The sequence below is a fragment of the Erinaceus europaeus genome, chromosome 2 (assembly GCF_950295315.1).
Source record: "Erinaceus europaeus chromosome 2, mEriEur2.1, whole genome shotgun sequence".
NCBI lineage: Eukaryota > Metazoa > Chordata > Mammalia > Eulipotyphla > Erinaceidae > Erinaceus > Erinaceus europaeus.
The window spans coordinates 110,136,375-110,154,608 of NC_080163.1; the positions used below are offsets into that span (position 1 = coordinate 110,136,375).

The 18,234-nt window shown below is 38.8% G+C and overlaps 1 protein-coding gene across 2 annotated transcripts in view; it reads right to left on the reverse strand.

Annotated features, from left to right (window-relative positions):
• Nucleotides 1-18,234, reverse strand: part of KIF13B (kinesin family member 13B) — a 240,868-nt gene that overhangs the window by 153,765 nt on the left and 68,869 nt on the right. For both annotated transcript variants that reach the window (XM_060184901.1, XM_060184902.1), the window contains exons 3-4: nucleotides 5,714-5,726; nucleotides 986-1,046 (exon numbers count right to left, since the gene is read on the reverse strand). In XM_060184901.1, the coding sequence (XP_060040884.1) occupies nucleotides 986-1,046; nucleotides 5,714-5,726 (74 nt within the window). The remainder of the gene's footprint in view (nucleotides 1-985; nucleotides 1,047-5,713; nucleotides 5,727-18,234) is intronic.

Below are 18,234 nucleotides of genomic sequence, written 5' to 3' on the forward strand. Positions count from 1 at the left end.
AAAAATAATAACACATGCAAAAGCAATTTAAAGAACATCATATACTCCTTTGCATCAAAGAGATAAAAATACAACTCAGCTTAAAGGATTAACTCAAAGTCAAAGAGGCAGTTGGGAGTAGAACTCAGATTAAACTTGAAGTTTTCCTTTTTTCCCTGGCTGGCACTCTTTCATTCCAACACAATGCCTCTCTAGGGGACTTAAGTGGTTCTCTGTGCTTCTGAGCTTATATGAAGACCCATTCCTATACCCTATAAACTTTAACATCTTATTCTAAAGACAGAACTAACCTATTTCCCAATCAATAAAAAAACTTCTTTTGTGATTTTTATTGGGGGAATTAATGATTTACAATAAACAGTAAATACAGTTGTTGATACATGTGTGGCACTTCTCAGTTTTTGGCAAAACACTCTTACCCCTAGTCTACCTCCTCCTTCATTATTCACCTAAAAGCCCCACTGCCCTCCCAGAATCCTTTACTTTGGTGCACTACACTAAACCAGTCCAAGTTCTACTTTGTGTCTCCCCTTCTGTTTTTATTTCTCAATTTCTGTATACAAGTGAGCTCATTTCACTCATCTCTTTTTGGCTTATCTCGCTATTATCTTTACTTATTTATTGGATAGAGACAGCTAGAAATCAAGAGGGGAGGGGTGATAGAGAGGGAGAGATATACTTGCAACACTGCTTCACCACTCGCAAAGCTTTTGCCTTGTAGGTGGAGACTGGGAACTCAAACTCAGGTCCTTTCTCATTGTAACATGTGCACTCAACCAGGTGCGCCACCACCCAGCCCCTGGCTTATCTCACTTAATATGGTTTCTTCACACCCCATCCAAAATGAAGTGATTCAGCAAAGATCACAGGATGCTCTATATAGTTTTTAAAGCTATACAAAATGATACTGTGATATTTTGTGGGAGAAAAAAGAACACATCACTTCTATATTATCTGTACATAATAAGACACTGTATTCTATTACCTGCATATTTTTCTTTGACAGATTCATCCATAGACCAAAAACAGTGATCATATGCAAACACCTGTTGAAAATAAAAAACAACAGTATGCATTAAGAACAAAATCCTAATGTTTAGGTTAAAACAATGTCATTAACATTCATAACAGTGAAATACAAACATACTGTTTTATTTTTATTTAAATTTTTATTAGTTTATTGGATAGAGACAGCCAGAAATTGAGGGGGAGGGGGGTGAGAGAGAAAGAGGAGGGGGGTGCTACGTGCAGCCCTGCTTCAGCACTCATGAAGCTTTCCCCTGCAGGTGGGGACCAGGGGCAGGAACCTGGGTCCTTGCACTTTCTAACATGTGCGCTCAACCAACTGCACCACAACCCAGCCCCAGACATGCTGTTTTAAATAAACATTAATTTTAACTATTCATGTCACAATCTTTTATAATAGACAACTATGGATAATAGATATTTTAATTCACAAATATAACTTTTCATACTGTTAAGTTTAAGAAAGAGGAGTTACAATACAATATCTATAATATAATGGCTATTTGATACATACACAATATCATTACATAGTCTATGGCTACATGGTGAGATTACTAGTGTTATAGTTTTGCTTTTATATTCAATATTTTTTCTCACTAGAGAAAAATATCTTACTGAATAAAATGTAAATATAATATCTATAGCATGTTGAAAAAAACAGGAAGAAAAATAAAAAAGCAAACAAACTATCAAGGTATTAGCCTTAAAAAGCACAGAAAGGAGGTGGGACGATAGCACAGCGGGTTAAGTGCAGGTGGCACAAAGTGCAAGGACCCGTGTAGGGATCCCCAGGCTCCCCAACCTGCAGGGGAGTCGCTTCACAGGTGGTGAAGCAGGTCTGCGGGTGTCTATCTTTCTTCCCCCCTGTCTTCCCCATTTCTCTCTGTCCTATCTAACAACGATGACAACAATAATAGCTACAACAATAAAAAACAACAAGGGCAACAAAAGGGACTAAATAAATAAACAAATAAATACCCAAAAAATTTTCTGGTAGAGGCAGCGGATTAAGATGAAATAAAATGTGATGCTCACATCAAGCTCTTTTGTTCCAGCTTTCAACTCACGTGTCTTATCACTTTATTAATTCTGTTCATAACAAGACTTAGCAGAAATCACCTTAGCTCTTGGGGATCAGGCGGTAGCAGCAGATTATTAGCTCTTGGGGGTCTGGCGGTAGCACAGCAGGCTAAGCGCACGTGGCACAAAGTACAAGGACCAGCGTGGGATCCTGGTTGGAGCCCCAGGCTCCCCACCTGCAAGGGAAGGGGGGCCGCTTCACAGGCAGTGAAGCAAGTCTGTAGGTGTCTATCTTTCTCTCCTCCTCTGTCTTCCCCTCCTCTCTCCATTTCTTTCTGTCCTATCCAACAACCACATCAATAACAACAACAACTACAACAACAATAAAAAGTAAATAAATAAATAAACCCTAGCTCTCACCTCCAACATTCCCATCACCTTATATGTACCAATCAGAAAGCAGCCTCTAGATGTGAATTTTGCTCCCCATTATTATAGGGTTTCCCCATTATTATAGGGTTTCCCTTTTCTTTCTTTTCTTTTTCCCCTTCCTTCCTTTCTTTCTTTTGGGAGATTTAACAATTGCATCTATATTTCTTTTTTTTTTTTTTGCATCTATATTTCTAATTCCAGTAGAGAACCTATCACTAAAGCAATCATAACAACAGCTGACAGTCGGAGCTAGGCCCTGTTCAGAGGACACTGACATACAAAGGAGGGAGGGACTCAAGGCTGGCAGGTGGAGAAGCTGGCATCTGACCCAACCATGGAGCCAGGAGTCTGCTCTCTGAACCACAAAGTTCTTCATCATTTGGCCAGGTCCCTCTACTTCTCAGCTGGGTGTAAGTGCCACCACCTGATACAAAGGTGGGAACTAACAGATACTTAGTTCTACTTTACTAACAACACAACATTTTAGTAATGTTATAAGTTATTTAAGGAATCTTTCAGCCATGGATTTCATAGTGCAAACCAGCTTGTTTCCTTTCTAAAGTAACATTTTCCTTTAAGATCAAAAAAAATTTTTTTTACAAGCACCAGAGAAGAAACTCATTATAACAAAATCAAATGACACACAAGCCTAAAATGAGAAAGAAAAGGGTCCTGTTCAAAAAAAAGAAGAAAAAGAAAAGTTTCCTGTCCAGAAGAAAGGGGGAAAGTGTCCTGTTCAAGAAGTACATCTCTTCCAAGAGGTACTTACTATGCTAATAAGTGGTACTGGTCAGTCCCCATTTTTTTATGTCAACCTATAAAGCTACAGTTGAATTAAACGAAACAAGAGCAATTTTAAATTAATATGTAAGGTTTCATATCTTTACTGTAACCTCCAGCTTCTGTTCCTTAAGAAAAAAATAAATAAATAAACAGAAAAGCCAGAGGCTTTCCATAGGAAAAAAATAGGCTAAAATAAAACTACATTCACACAGAAATGGAAAGCAATGCCATATGGAACTATTCTGAAAAATCGTTTGGTCCCAAATATCATTGCCTACATACACACTTCAATAATAAAAAGAGAAATTAAATTAAATTTAAACTGGGAAATAAAAAAAAAAAAAAAAAAACCCTCCAGGGCCAGCAAAGTAGCTCACTTGGGTAGTGCACTGTTTTGCTATATACACAATACAGGTTTGTGATCAGTCCCCACAGCATTAAAGTAAGTTTCCAAGCTGTGGTCTCTTTCACTTACTCTATCTCTCTGTCTTCATCTTAAAACTACCACAACAACTCCAAGAATGTAGAGTTCCCAGGAAAGTTTCAGGTACCTGCATTGAAAAATCTTTAGACAAGGTACCCAGACTATTAAATGTGGAAAGGAGAGTCTCTTCAACAAATGCTAATGAAAAAATTGGGCTGAAACATGCAGAAGGAAGAAACTGAATCACTACATTTCACAGACACAAAAATAAACTCCAAGTGGATCAAAGACTTGAATGTTAGACCAGAAGCTATCAAATAACTTAAAGGAAAATATTGGCAGCACTCTTTTCCATCTAAATTTTATAGGCATCTTCAATGATACAAATCCAACTGCAAGGAAGATAAAAACAAAAATAAACCAATGGGACTACATCAAACTGAAAAAAAATATCAAAAAACTACATCAAACAGCAAAAAGAAGCCACCACCAAACAAAAAGACTCCATACAGAGTGGGAGAAGATCTGTGTATACCTACATTTATAACAGCACAATCTGTAATAGCCAAAACCTGGAAGCAACCTAGACGCCCAATAACAAATGAGATAAAGTTGTACATATACACAATGGAATACTACTCAGCTATTAAAAATAGTGAATCCACCTTCTTCACCTCATCTTGGATAGAGCTTGAAGGAATCATGTGAAGTGAGATAAGTCAGAAAGAGAAGGAAGAACATGAGATAATCTCACTCACAGACAGAAGTTGAAAAATAAGAACAGAAGGGAAAACACAAAGCAAAGCAGAACTTGGACTGGAGTTGGTGTATTGTACCAAAGTAAAGGACTCTGGGGTGGGGTTAGAGTGTGGAAAACTGAAAATGTTATACATGTACCAATTATTGTATTTTAATGTCAACTGTAAACCATTAATTCCCCACAAAATTAATTAAATTTGTTAAATAAAAAGAAAGAAAGAAAGAAAGAAAGAAAGAAAGAAAGAAAGAAAGAAAGAAAGAAAGAAAGAAAGAAAGAAAGAAAGATGTAATCCAGGTGTCTGCCTTAGCATGCAACTAAAGAGATACAAGAACTGGAGCCAGGTGGTAGCGCACCTGGTTGAGTGCACAAGGACCCGGGTTCAAGCCCCCGGTCCCCACCTGCAGGGAGAAAGCTTTGTGAGTGGTGAAGCAGGTCTGCAGGTGTCTCTCTGTCTCCCTCCCTCTCTATCTCCCCTCCTCCTCTCAATTTCTGGCTGCCTCTATCCAATAAATAAATGAAGGTAATGACAGAGAGAGAGAGAGAGAGAGAGAGAGAGAGAGAGAGGAGAGAAGAACCCACATTAGTTTCTTTTGAAGAGTATTCAAAGCTCAAATACAAACTCTTTCCTAAGAGGAAACCCCTGGTGAGAGCAGGCTTCTGTTGGCCTAAGTATATAATATATCCAAGCTGTCCTAGGAATAAGGGAGAGCAGGCTTCTGTTGGCCTAAGAATATAATATATCCAAGCTGTCCTAGGAAGAAGGGAGGGCTGAGGATGAGTCTGCCTAGGACAGTTCTAGCCAGTTTGGAACAACCAGTTTTGAGCCAGTCCATGGTGAACAGCAGGGGACAAAAGGAATCTGTGTGTAGTTGCCAGGAGACTGGTCAGAATTGGTCAAAGCACAAATATAGCTTTTCCATGCACCTCAGTCCCTTCTATGCCAATGAGTGGCTTAAGATTTATGAATAGATTGTCAGTTTGAGCTACTTTTTTTAAAAAGTAACTGAGAAAATATTTCTCAGAAGAAAATCACCAGGTCTTCAAAAATAGGAACATATTGTGGTCCGGGAGGTGGTGCAGTGGTAAAGCTTTGGACTCTCAAGCATGAGGTCGTGAGTTTGATCCCCAGCAACACGTGTGCCAGAGTAATGTCTGGTTCTTTCTCTCCTCTTATCTTTCTCATAAATAAATAAAATCTTAAAAAAAAAAAAAAAAAAGGAACATATTATCTTTACAGGTATCACATAAGAAACCAAATCTCTTCTTACCTTTGGCTGGCTTCTGAAGTCCCCAAAGAGGTATCATCAGTGACATGAAAGAAAAGAGAAAGGATTTTATTTCTTTTATATTTAGTTTTAAAAAAATGTTTAATGTTTAATTTTCAGGTAGGATACTTTTTAAAGCCCTAGTGTTTCTGTCTTATGCACTTTGTCCTTATATATATTTCTTGTAAATACACATTTAAAAATACTTTTCTTTCTATCATATGACCTCATGTCCAAGGAGTTTTCTCTGTTTTAATACAGCAGCAGCATACTCTTTTAACTATCCATATCCTTCTATCAAAAAAAAATAAATAAAAGATTTATTTGCTTAAGAAAAAAGTACATTAGAACAATCTTGTTCTGCTTCTTTGTATTGAATTTCTACTTACTGAACTAATCATTTTTTTATTTTAACATTTTTATTGGTGATTTAATAATGATTCCAGGATTATAAGACCACGGGGGAATAGTTTCACACCACCAAAGTTCTGTGCCTCCTCTGCCCTCCACTGCAGAGATAACCACCATAGCTCTCACAACATCTTAGAGAGGTTTGGCTACTTTTTATTATTACTATTATTATTGCAATGAACTATTCACTTTTTAATTCCTCCTTGTTCATCCAAGGATTCCAGTTTCCCTCATCCCTTCCTTCTCTTCCTCTGAAACTGCTACTTGCTTACATTTTCTCTGAGCATATGAACATAACAAGTCAATAAAAAATTGAGACTGCTTTAACGTTATAAGAAAAGCACCAAAAAAAAAAAAAAAAACCCGCTTTTCATACAAATTCACCAGCTGCTAACCCCTTGGGGATTATTTCATCAATCCCTCATACACACACACTTTCCATGGATACACACACACACACACACAGATTTTTATCTGGATCATGTCAGAGTCTTTTGCAGACATGTTCCTTCAGCCCTAAACACTTGAATGTATAATCACAACCATGGTATAATTCCAAAATCAGAAAATTTAGTAAAAGAAAGTTACTTTTGACACTGCAGTCAAACAGGAACCAGAACTTTAGGAATAATTTGGTCCTTCTCAGAGGATCAAAAAGCCAGCTCACACTTGAAACTTAAAAGGAAGCTATTCCATCTCAGGTGGTTCACTTTCTAACAAAGTCCCAAAACCTAGATATACACCAGTTTCTGTGAGAGAGAGCATATGTTCACACGTATCCATAAACTACTGCAAAATATATACCTGAAAGCAGAAGTACACTAGAGTTTGCAGTGAGTATCCCCCTAACACTTCCTCTCCACTATTCCAAGCTTTGGGTCCATGATTGCTCAACAATTTGTTTGGCTTTGGATGTTAACTCTCTTTTCAGTCACCAGGTTCCAGATGTCATCAGGATGCCGGCCAGGCTTCCCTGGATTGAAGACCCCACCAACATGTCCTGGAGCTCCGCTTCCCCAGAAACCCACCCTACTAGGGAAAGAGAGAGGCAGACTGGGAGTATGGACTGACCAGTCAACCCATGTTCAGCAGTGAAGCAATTACAGAAGCCAGACCTTCCAGCTTCTGCAACCCACAAAGACCCTGGGTTCATGCTCCCAGAGGGATAGAGAATGGGAAAGCTATTAGGGGAGGGGGTGGGATATGGAGACTGGGTGGTGGGAATTGTGTGGAGTTGTACCCCTCCTACCCTATGGTTTTGTTAATTTATCCTTTCTTAAATAAAATTTTTAAAAAAGGAAGCTATACTTGGAAAATGCTTCCTTCTAATTGTCTCTATATATCCTGTCTTTGTGTTAACAGATTTTCTTCTAAAATAAATTTAATATTTGTCTGTATGAAGTTATTTCAGAGGAATACACTAGAGCCCAATGGAAGGAAAAGTCTATCAAATTAATGGCACCTGTTTATGAATTTTAGAGCAAAAGCTAATATAAAACAGAAAATAATTTCCCCAGAATAAGAAATGACTTGAGAAATACTGGTAAAACTGAAAATCATGTGTTATCAATCACTATAAGTCTTTCTAAGCAAAGTGACTTTCATCCATTGCAGACACCTAGTAGGAAGCAAGAACAAAGCCAACAGGAAGTACCCACACTGGCTAGCTATGGTGCAAGCCACTTTACTATCACCATGACTGTGCAGCTGCTGTACTCATTCCAGTTTTACAGATGAGAAACTCAAGGCTCAGGAAAGCTGAATGACCTATCTAAAGCACAATAATAAGCAGCAATGGATCTGGGATACAAAACTCTGTCTCCTGGCTTCCAAGTCTATGTCTTTTCTTTTTTCACACTGGTAAAAACAGCCTAGTTAAGTTAAATCTTCCAGACTTAAAAGTCTGAGTCATACCAGCTAGCAGAAACACCTCCCAATGTACTGGTACCCTCCACCCATTCTAACTGTCTGATAAAAGGTGCTTAAGCCAGTGTAACTTTACTTATTTATTGTAATTCTAAAAACTCTAGGTTGCCTTTTCTAAGAGAAAGACATTTAGAATGACCTTTCACATTTAAATACTTTTAAGTAAACAACAAAAAAAAAGTTCTCCTATGAGACAATCAACAAATACAAAATTCAATCTATGGTGTGTAGCAGAAGAATCCATGGGATTAACCTGATCAGGACATAATAATAAAAACAGAAACAAGCCATTAAATTAATTACAGAACTTAAGTTTCCAGCTAGGAATTAGTGTCCAGGAGAGTAAAGCTCAAGTAACCTACAAAGCCACTGGAAATCTACAGATGTAATTACAACTCTGAAAAATAAATAGGTAAATTAATTAAGCAAAACCTTTCAACAAGTAGTCGCAATGCATCATGATAATGCCTCACTTATTCCTAAATCACTGATTTAGAACCTCAGTTGTTCAGGAAGCAAAGAAAGCCAAGTCAAATGCCAACCAAACTATAGACAAAAAGTAGAAGTATGAGTCTTAAGTTTCTCATCTGAGTTGGAGTCTTTCTTGCTTGTGATGTTGCTTAGCTTCATTTTGAAATACTTTCAGACTTACAAAAAAGTTCCCAAAATAGCACAAAGAATCCCTGTGTGTTCCTCACCCAGCTATGTTAAAATCCCACACAACCACAATCACGATGAACAAAAACAACAAATTAGCCGGCCACATATGATGTTTTAGATAATATAGAGCCAATCTTATGTAAACTTTGCTTGTTCCCCCCCCCAGTTGTTGTTTTTTTCTCCTCAAGGATCATGCACTGCATGCAGTTGTCGCCTTCCCCTAAAGGATTAACATGTGAAGAGTATTACCCAGCTATCTCAAAGAATATTCCCCAATCTGGGTTTGTCCAATGCTTCCTCTTGATTAAAGTCAGGTGATATATTTTGGCAAGCACAACTCAAACTAGAAGTGGCATTGTGCCCCTCAGTGAGTCATGCCAGGAGACACAATGCTCAAATTTCAATATTCATGATGGTGTACTGGTCACTTGGTTATGGTCATATTTACTAGGGTTTTTCAGTACAATATAACTATTTCCCTTTTGTTCATTCATCTTGTGGGTAAAAGATATGAGAATATATAAATACCATTTCTCATCAGGCTTTCACACAAGGATTTTTATATCCTTTTGACAATTTTCGTCTGCAATTACTGCAAATGCTGCTTCCTGAATGGGGAGTTTCCATTTACTGGAGAGGTGAACTGTCCATTGGATCCAACAGACAGATTTGCTTTTATAGGAAAAGAAGATGGCTTGAGAGACAAGGATTTGGTCGCCTGTTTTGAATAGAATGTTATCTATCAACTAAGCACTCTCTTCTTCCTTCTTACTAACTTGGCATAGAGGCTCCTGTTCGCATCCCAATTCAATAATAAACTGTATCATAAGATTAAGTTAAATTATATTCCTGGAGCCTGATGGTCACACACCTGGTTGAGCACACATGTTACAAGGAGCAAGGACCTGAGTTCAAGACCCTGGTCCCCACTTTCAGGGGGGAGGCTTCATAAGTGGTGGAGCAGTGCTACAGATGTCTCTATCTCGTTCTCTGTTTCCTTCTCCCTCTCAATTTCTGGATGTCTCTATACAATAAATAAATAAACAAAAACTAAAAAAAGAAATCTTGTTTAAAAAAAAGTATATTTCTTTGGTGTATTGCACCGAAGTAAAGGACTCTGGGGTGGGAGGTTCAGGTCCTAGGATAAGCTGTCAGAGGACCTAGAGAGGGTTGAATTATTATGTGGAAAACTGAGAAATGTTATACATGTACAAACTAGTGTATTTTATTTTTTTGTTACTGTACTTTATTACTGGATGTAAACCATTAATCACAATAAAAATATACTGCCGGGCTAGCTTTACAGGCGGGAGAGATGGACCCAGGAACCAAGCTAGTGGCAGTAGCAATACAAATCTTTATTCATGCGGGAGTCCCAGAGGCGGGTGTGAGCACAGCGGGTTAAGCCATGTGGCGCCAAACCTCAATGGCCAGTGTCCACCTCCCTGTCTACACACCTGCCTTCCTCCAGGACAGGACACAGAAAGAGAGAGAAACCAGAAACAGAAGTGACTTTTATAGGATAAAACCAGAAGTGGCAAGTCAGAAATGGAAATGGCTAGGAAAGGGGGTGGAGAGAGGTAAAAGCATGCTGGAAAGGTGGAGCTTCCTTAGCAACTATTGCGAGGTTTTAACTGGTGGGATTAATGTTACGCTGCAGGCAGAGCGGGTCTCCAGGTAGAAAGAAGATAGATCAATGGAATGGGTGGGAATCTTTTAGGCAAATCAATGATTATGTAAATAGGCCACAGTGTCAGCAATGGAGGATGGATGGGGGGGGCTGGCTTAATGCCCAACAATATATTCCTAATCTTTCCTATCATATGCTATGATATTAAGAAGAAAGTTAGTGAAGATTTTTTATGTTAGATACCTTTGATTATTTTCATTAATATTTCCGACCAGGACTATAAGAAAATCAGCATTGGGCCTAAGCAAACCACAAAGTATGAGGTCTGTTTAAAACAAAATGTAATGTTAACAGAATTGCAAATTATACATTAATGACTAATAGCAACCACTAAAAGCAAACAGTATATCCAAATGTCATCACCTCAATGTTAAAGATTTGTTGAGGACAACAGATGAGAAAGTTTGTTTATATATATATTTTTTCAGCTATTAAAAATGATGAAGTCATCACCTTTGCCTGATCTTGCATGGAACTTAGAAGAATCCTATTAAGTGAGATATGTCATTAAAATTCAGGGCTCCAGCAGGCCAGGCTAGCTTCGCAGCGGTAGACAGAGACTCACGGACACACGGCTGGGCCAGGAAGCTCTATTTCTTTATTCACGAACAACGATTCATAAACTAACCCAAACCAGTCACCACACAGATCTGTCCTGCATCCTTCTCCTCCGGCCGCCACGCCAAGAACTCCAGAACTATGTAGCATAGGGGGCAGGGAGAAAGAGAGGCGCGTAACTAGCAAGGGCCAAACCAATTCTCCTGGCGGGGGGAGAGTGAGACCAAACCAATGTGAAGCATACAACAGAGATAAGCCAAAAAGAGAAGGTAAAATACTAGATGACCTCACCTATATGTAAAACTTGAGAAACTAGGACAGGTGGCTGGGTGGTGGCACACCTGGTTGAGTGCACATATTACAATGCACAAGGACCAGGGTTTGAGTCCCCAGTCCCCACCTGCAGCAAAAGCTTTGCAAGTAGTGAAGCAGGACTTCAGGTGTCTCTCTGGCTCTTTCCTCTCTATCTCCCCATTCCCTCTAAGTTTCTGACTGTCTCTATCCAATAAATAAATAAAGATAATAATAAAAGGAAGAAAGGAAGGATGGAAGGAAGGAAGGAAGGAAGGAAGGAAAGAAGGAAGGAAGGAAGGAAAGGAAGGAGGGGAAAAGGGTAGGAAAGAGGGAAAATGAAAGTAAAATCTGGACTGGGTATAGTATACTGCACTGAAGCAAAGGACTCTGTGGAAGGAGAGAGGCTTTGGGGCCCCAGTGTGTGATAGTGGAAAGGACCTATGCTGGGGGTGACAGTGTTCTACAGACACCTACCATGGGGAGGTGCTATGAACAATCAACTCCCCTCCCCCACAAAAAATGATAAAAAGGAAAAAAAAGATATATTTGCATAAATTAAAAAGTTATTGATGTCCCTGATCCCCATTGAATCTACTCCACAATGGATGTCTACACTACAAGGAGTTCATTCTAGTACTGCCAGGCTATGTCATCATGTTGTTGCTTCTTCTGGCTTAGCTGGCAGTACCAGCAACCTAACAACAGTCTGTATGGTGATCATTATTTCCTCTATCACCCTCTCTCAATGTGCCTTCCTCACTAGGAAGAAAGCTGGCCTGACTAAAAATGAGACACCAGCTAGACTCACAAAGGAAGCTTACAATGTCTGCTGATCCAGCAAAGCTTAAGACATACAAACATCGCTGTACAATGTCTGCTGATGTAGTCAAGTTCAAGACGTACAAATATCACTGTAAACACCTTTTGTGGTTTACTCAACAGCTGGAACACTCCACTCAACTTTGATGTATAAATTTTAAAGGCATCATGGATACTGAAGAGTGTTTGGAAGAACATCACTAAGAATTATGCAGAGGGATCTGCAAATGTCACCACTGAAAGAAGTCAAAGAACCCAAAACAAGTAGCCTGGAATAGGGGAGACTAGAAGAAGACATGAGAAGTCCAACACATTTGGAAGGTGAAGTGACAGGCTTGATCTAGGCCTCTTCCCAGGCTGAATTCACTAAGAACTACTGAAAAAAAAAAATGTTAAAAGATATGAGAGCAGAAGGGGGCAGAGGCTAGAGTTAGCACAATGGATAAAACGTTGGACTGTCAAGCAATAGGTTCTTAGTTTGATCCTAGGGATCTCACAAACCTAAATGATACTATGGTTCTCTCTCTTCTGATCAATAAATATATTTTGGGGCCGGGGTAGATAGCATAATGGTTATGCAAACAGACTCTCATGCTTGAGGCTCCAAAGTCCAAGGTTCACTCTCCCACACTACCGTAAGCCAGAGCTGAGCAGTGGTCTGGTACATGCCAAAATAAAATTTAAAAACAAAAACAAATAAACATGCTGGTCTAAAACCATCTATTAGTTTTAATCATCAGTAATCAATTTGGTCTCCTAAAAACAAAGATTTTGAAACTTATCTTACTTGGTAAAAAAAAAAAAAAGTCTGTGACACAATCATAAAGCATTCATTTTCAGATTCTTGGCTGTATACCAAAAACTTTCTCATAACTTATCAAGTTTATCACTCTGCCACTGTTTTACTGAGCAGAACTTTATTTAACCTCTTAGTCTCAAAAAGGGATATATATATATGGTTAACTTCATTATCCCTTTGACAAAATAACACTATTTGGACAAAATTACTTCATTGTACAGAATACTTAATCTATATTTTTTTCTCAAAACAATGAAGCTGCACATTAATATTTAATATTTATTTATTGGCTACAGACAAAGAGAAATTGAGAAAGAAGAGGGAGATAAAGAGACATCTACAGCACTGCTTTATTACCACTTGCAAAACTTTCCCCCTGCAGGTGGGGATGTGGGGAGGGTATGGGGGGGGGGAGTGAACCCAGATCCTTGAACCTGGGACCTTGCACATTGTAATGTACACTCAACTGGGTGTGCCACCACCTGGCTCCTTATAATGCACTATTTGTAAAAGTCCAAACACGGAAACAACCCAGATGCCCAACAACAGATGAGTGGTTAAGAAAGTTGTGAGAGAGAGACAATATGTAACAGGATACTACTCAGCTATAAGAAATGATGACATCTCCTCTGCCACATCTTTGATGGAACTTGAAGAAAGGATGCTAAATTAGATAAGCCAGAAGGAGAAAGGCAAATGCCAGATGATCTCACTCATAGGTAGAACTTAAGACACAAGGAAAGAAAGGAAAAACACTGGGTGAAATTGGACTAGGTGTGGTTTGCTGTGGCAAAGTCAATCCTGAGGGGGTTGAGAGGGCACTGGAAACTCAGTGCATCCAGTGCATGATGATGGAGGAACATTCTTGGTAATGGGAGTGATGTACAGACAGCTATTACAGAGAGGTAAGAAACTGTACCCATGGGAGTCCGGCGGTAGCGCAGTGGGTTAAGCACACATGACGCGAAGTGCAAGGACCGGTATAAGGATCCGGTTCGAGCCCCGGCTCCCCACCTGCAGGGGAGTCGCTTCACAGGCGGTGAAGCAGGTCTGCAGGTGTCTATCTTTCTCTCCCCCTCTCTGTCTTCCCCTCCTCTCTCCATTTCTCTCTTTCCTATCCAACAACAATGACAACAACAGCAATAATAACTACAACAATAAAAAACCAAGGGCAACAAAAGAGAAAATAAATAAATAAATAAATATTAAAAAAAAAAAAAAGAAGAAACTGTACCCATGTGACAATAGCCTTGTAAATCATTATTTCCCTTGTAATCAGTTTTAGAAGAAGAAACAAGGTTTGTGCTCAGGAAACAACTAACTTAACCTTTCAGTGCAAGCAGAATGTAGACTTGCTATATATAAACTTCCATGTAGCTCCAATTTATCTACAATGTGGAGAGTTATAATGTAGTTAGAGATGTTAAGAGTATACTTAAATAACAAAGTAGAGGAACAGATAGTAATAATAATACTGTCTATTTATCCACCAACAATTGTGTAAATTCACATTTTTGGAGCCCTCATGAAGCTGTTTATTAGAGAATTCACCAACAGGAGCCTCTGCTCTGGCCTCTGGAAGATTAGGATTTCCTGGGGCACTTGTTCTATTTTACATCAAAATTGAATCAATTTTCTTCTCCAGTGTCTGTCCTTGACCTAAAACTTTATCTCCCACTTCTCTCAAGTTTTTCCAAACAAACCAATAGCAAATGAGCCAGGTTCTGAATGTTTCCCCTTGCTGTGGTAAAGTGAAAACATCATACAACTGTAAGCTTAGTCTTTAAGACTTTTGGAAACAATTCCAACCACACTCTTGCCAGACAGGTGACTTAACAGAAACATTGGCTGTAAACATTAATTGGCAATGACAATAAAATCCTTCTCATAGTGAACATTCAGTCAGGGAGAGACACTTTGTAACACAAGAACTGACCTAGCCAAACTCCACAGCTAAAACTGGCTGAGGATCAGGAGATAGCGTAGTACCTGAGCACTGGACTTGCACTGCCTGGGGGGGGCCCAAGTTCAGTCTCGATCGCTGGTGTCACCATATGCTGAACAATGTACTTACTGATCTCACTCTCTTCCTCATTCTCTCCTCTTTCATTAAAAATAAATAAATAAATAAATCTGAAAATATAAAACTGGATGTGGAAAAGTCTCTACTTCAGAAGCTCTAGAGCCTCCTGTATGAACAGTGTCCAGCTAGAAAACATGAACATGGAGATGCCTAAGCTGGAAAACTCTTTTCACCTGCTTTTGCTGCTGGGAACTGAGGTCACCTTTCTCATCTCTTGCTGTTATCACCTGAACAGTCTCTGACCTGCTTTTCTTCTCTCAGATCTAAACTACCTGCCACACTGTCATCAGTGTAATCTTGTACCGAGTTGGGAGGAGCCAGCCAGTCTACTATAGACTCTGGGTAAGATATTTAATCTCTTGATGCCTGCTTCTCCACCTATAAAATGCAAATAATAATAGGGCCACCGTGCGGAGTAAATAATTTAACATGTATAACTATGGTTGGGTAACTGTGTCACTGACATGAGGAAGAACCTTTGGGCCTTCCCATTCTTCATTCATGGCTCTACACTGCCTTCCTCCCACCACCACCCCTGCTCCCCTTTTGCCCATACTGTCATGCTAGTCTCGATATTTGAAACTGCTTTACTTCTGAACTGGACACAAGAAAGCTCTAATCATGTGTTTCTCTATGATATCTTTTTCAAACCTTAAAAAAAAGAATAAAAGTAATTACAACTCCTTTCTCCACACAGCATATGGCTTTTTGAACATTCAAATCATGGTTTACTGAATTCAGGTCATCTAAATCCTCTTATCATAGTGTCTTCACTTACATGTGGTACTTAGGATTGAACCCAGAGTCTCATATATGTGAAGTGAGTGTTCTATTACTGAGCTAGATCCTAGCACACTGTCTTTACGTTAGCCAAGATCACTTATCACTATTTTTATTATTTTTTTAGGTTACTATATCTTAGGTATCTCAAATCCTAGTTCTTTTTTATTATTATTTCTTTATTACAGGATTAATGTTTTACAGTTGACAGTAAATACAACAGCTGATACATGCATAACATTTCTCAGTTTTCCACATAACAATACAAGCCCCACTAGGTCCTCTGTCATCCTTTTCCAGGGCCTATATTTATCACTATTTTTAAACACTTCAACATAATCTCAGGTACTTACAGCACTCTCCTATGAAACTCCTCACACAGTATTTGTTATTTGTATAATCTCATCAGCTCGACTAAACTATACCACAAAATATACGACAAATTCAGTCATTAATTTAATTTTTTTTTAAAAAACATGGCCAATAATGAACATGTTCTTTTTTGTTGTCTCCACGGTTATTGCTAAGGCTCGGTGCCTGCACCATGAAACCACTGCTCCTGGAGGCTATTTTTTTTCCCTTTTGTTGCCCTTATTTTTTTGTGTGTGTGTTTTTTAATCATTGTTGTGGTTATTATTGTTGTTCTTACTGATGTCATTGTTGTTGGATAGGACAGAAAGAAATGGAGAGAGGAGAAGACAGAGTAGGGAGAGAAAGATAGACACCTGCAGACCTGCTTCACTGCTTGTGAAGCGACCCCTGCAGGTGGGGAGCCGGGGGCTCGAACCAGAATCCTTACAATGTCTTTGTGCTTCGCGCCATGTGTGCTTATTAACCCAATGCCCTACTGCCCGACCCCCTCAGTCATTAATTTTAACCCACATAGACAATTAAGTAACATTTGATTTCCTAATAATGAATATATATGCTCCAGAGATGATTAGGTAGCATGTGAAAGAAGAGTCCAATAAAATGCATAAGTTAAGGTAAGAATTTCTAGTCTAAATAGAATGGAGTTTGTGAAAATAGGTGAGAAAAAAATTACATTTTTATTTTTCACTTCTAATTGAAATGTAGTAGTTACCCTTAATTATCAAGGCAAGTAGTAATATTGGCAGTGACTTCACCACCAACAAAAATCAGCTATTTTTACTCTTACACAAAATCTTAAGAGAGCAATGAGAAACAATGAATTTATCTGGCTTAGGCCTGAGTTCAAATCTCAATCTCTATTATTCCTATGATCTTGGAATATCAATTAACACCATCCTGCCTCTCGTTGTAAAAATGCTGTATCTTTTGTATCTTTTGTAATGAATATTTTGTTGTAAATGTAGGTAAAACCCTTGCTAAGATATTAACACATTATAAACAGTATCTCAAAAAATAAACAATAATAATATCTCAAATAAAAACTTAGATCCCAAATAAATTATCTTTTTTTTCTTCTAAGAACTCAGTAGTAGCTGTTCCTGCATTATTTATTTACACCTTCTAAGCATGCACTCTTCAGTCAATATACTTCACACTACTATGGTAATAATAGCACTGAGCTCAGAACAGAAAACCAACTCTGGGCAATATTATGCAAATTGATGCTTCTGAACGGAAACCCACAATCTCCTTGAAATAAACATCTTGCACTTACTCCCCAGAGGGTTAAGAAACTACACTCAAAGGATCTACAACTTGGTGCCAGGTGGTGGTACACCTGGTTGAGTGCGCATGCTACCATGTAACAAGGACCTGGGTTCAAGTCCCCAGTTCGCTTTCCCTCTTCATTTCTCTCTGTCCCAGCAAATAAAAAAATAAAGGGATAATTTTTTAATTCATTCTTTTTATATTTATTTATTTATTTATTCCCTTTTGTTGCCCTTGTTGTTTTATTGTTGTTGTTATTGATGTCGTCATTGTTGGACAGGACAGAGAGATGGGGAAGACAGAGAGGGGGAGACAAAGACACCAGCAGACCTGCTTCACTGCTTGTGAAGCGACTCCCCAGCAGGTGGGGAACCTGGGGCTCAAATGGGATCCTTCTGCCGGTCCTTGCACTTTGACACCTGCGCTTAACCCGCTGTGCTACCGCCCAACTCCCGGAATAAATATTTTTAAAAAATATCTTCAGTTTAAGTAATCAAGATGTTAACACTGAAAAGCCCAAGGGGGGGAGGGACAGATAGCACAATGGTTATGCAAACAAGACTCTCATGACAGAGGTTCCAAAGTCCCAGGTTCAACCCCCTGCACCACCATAAGCCAGAGCTGAGCAGTGCTCAGGTAACAATAAGTTTAGAAAGAAAGAAAGAAAGAAAGAAAGAAAGAAAGAAAGAAAGAAAGAAAGAAAGAAAGAAAGAAAGAAAGAAAGAAAGAAAGAGAAAGAAAGAGAGAGAGAGAGAAAAAAAGAAAAGCACAAGGGCTCCTGTTAATACAATGAGGTCTCAAGTTCAATTCCCAGTACCATCATTTGTCAGAGCTGAGCAGTGCTCTGATAAAACAAAAGAACA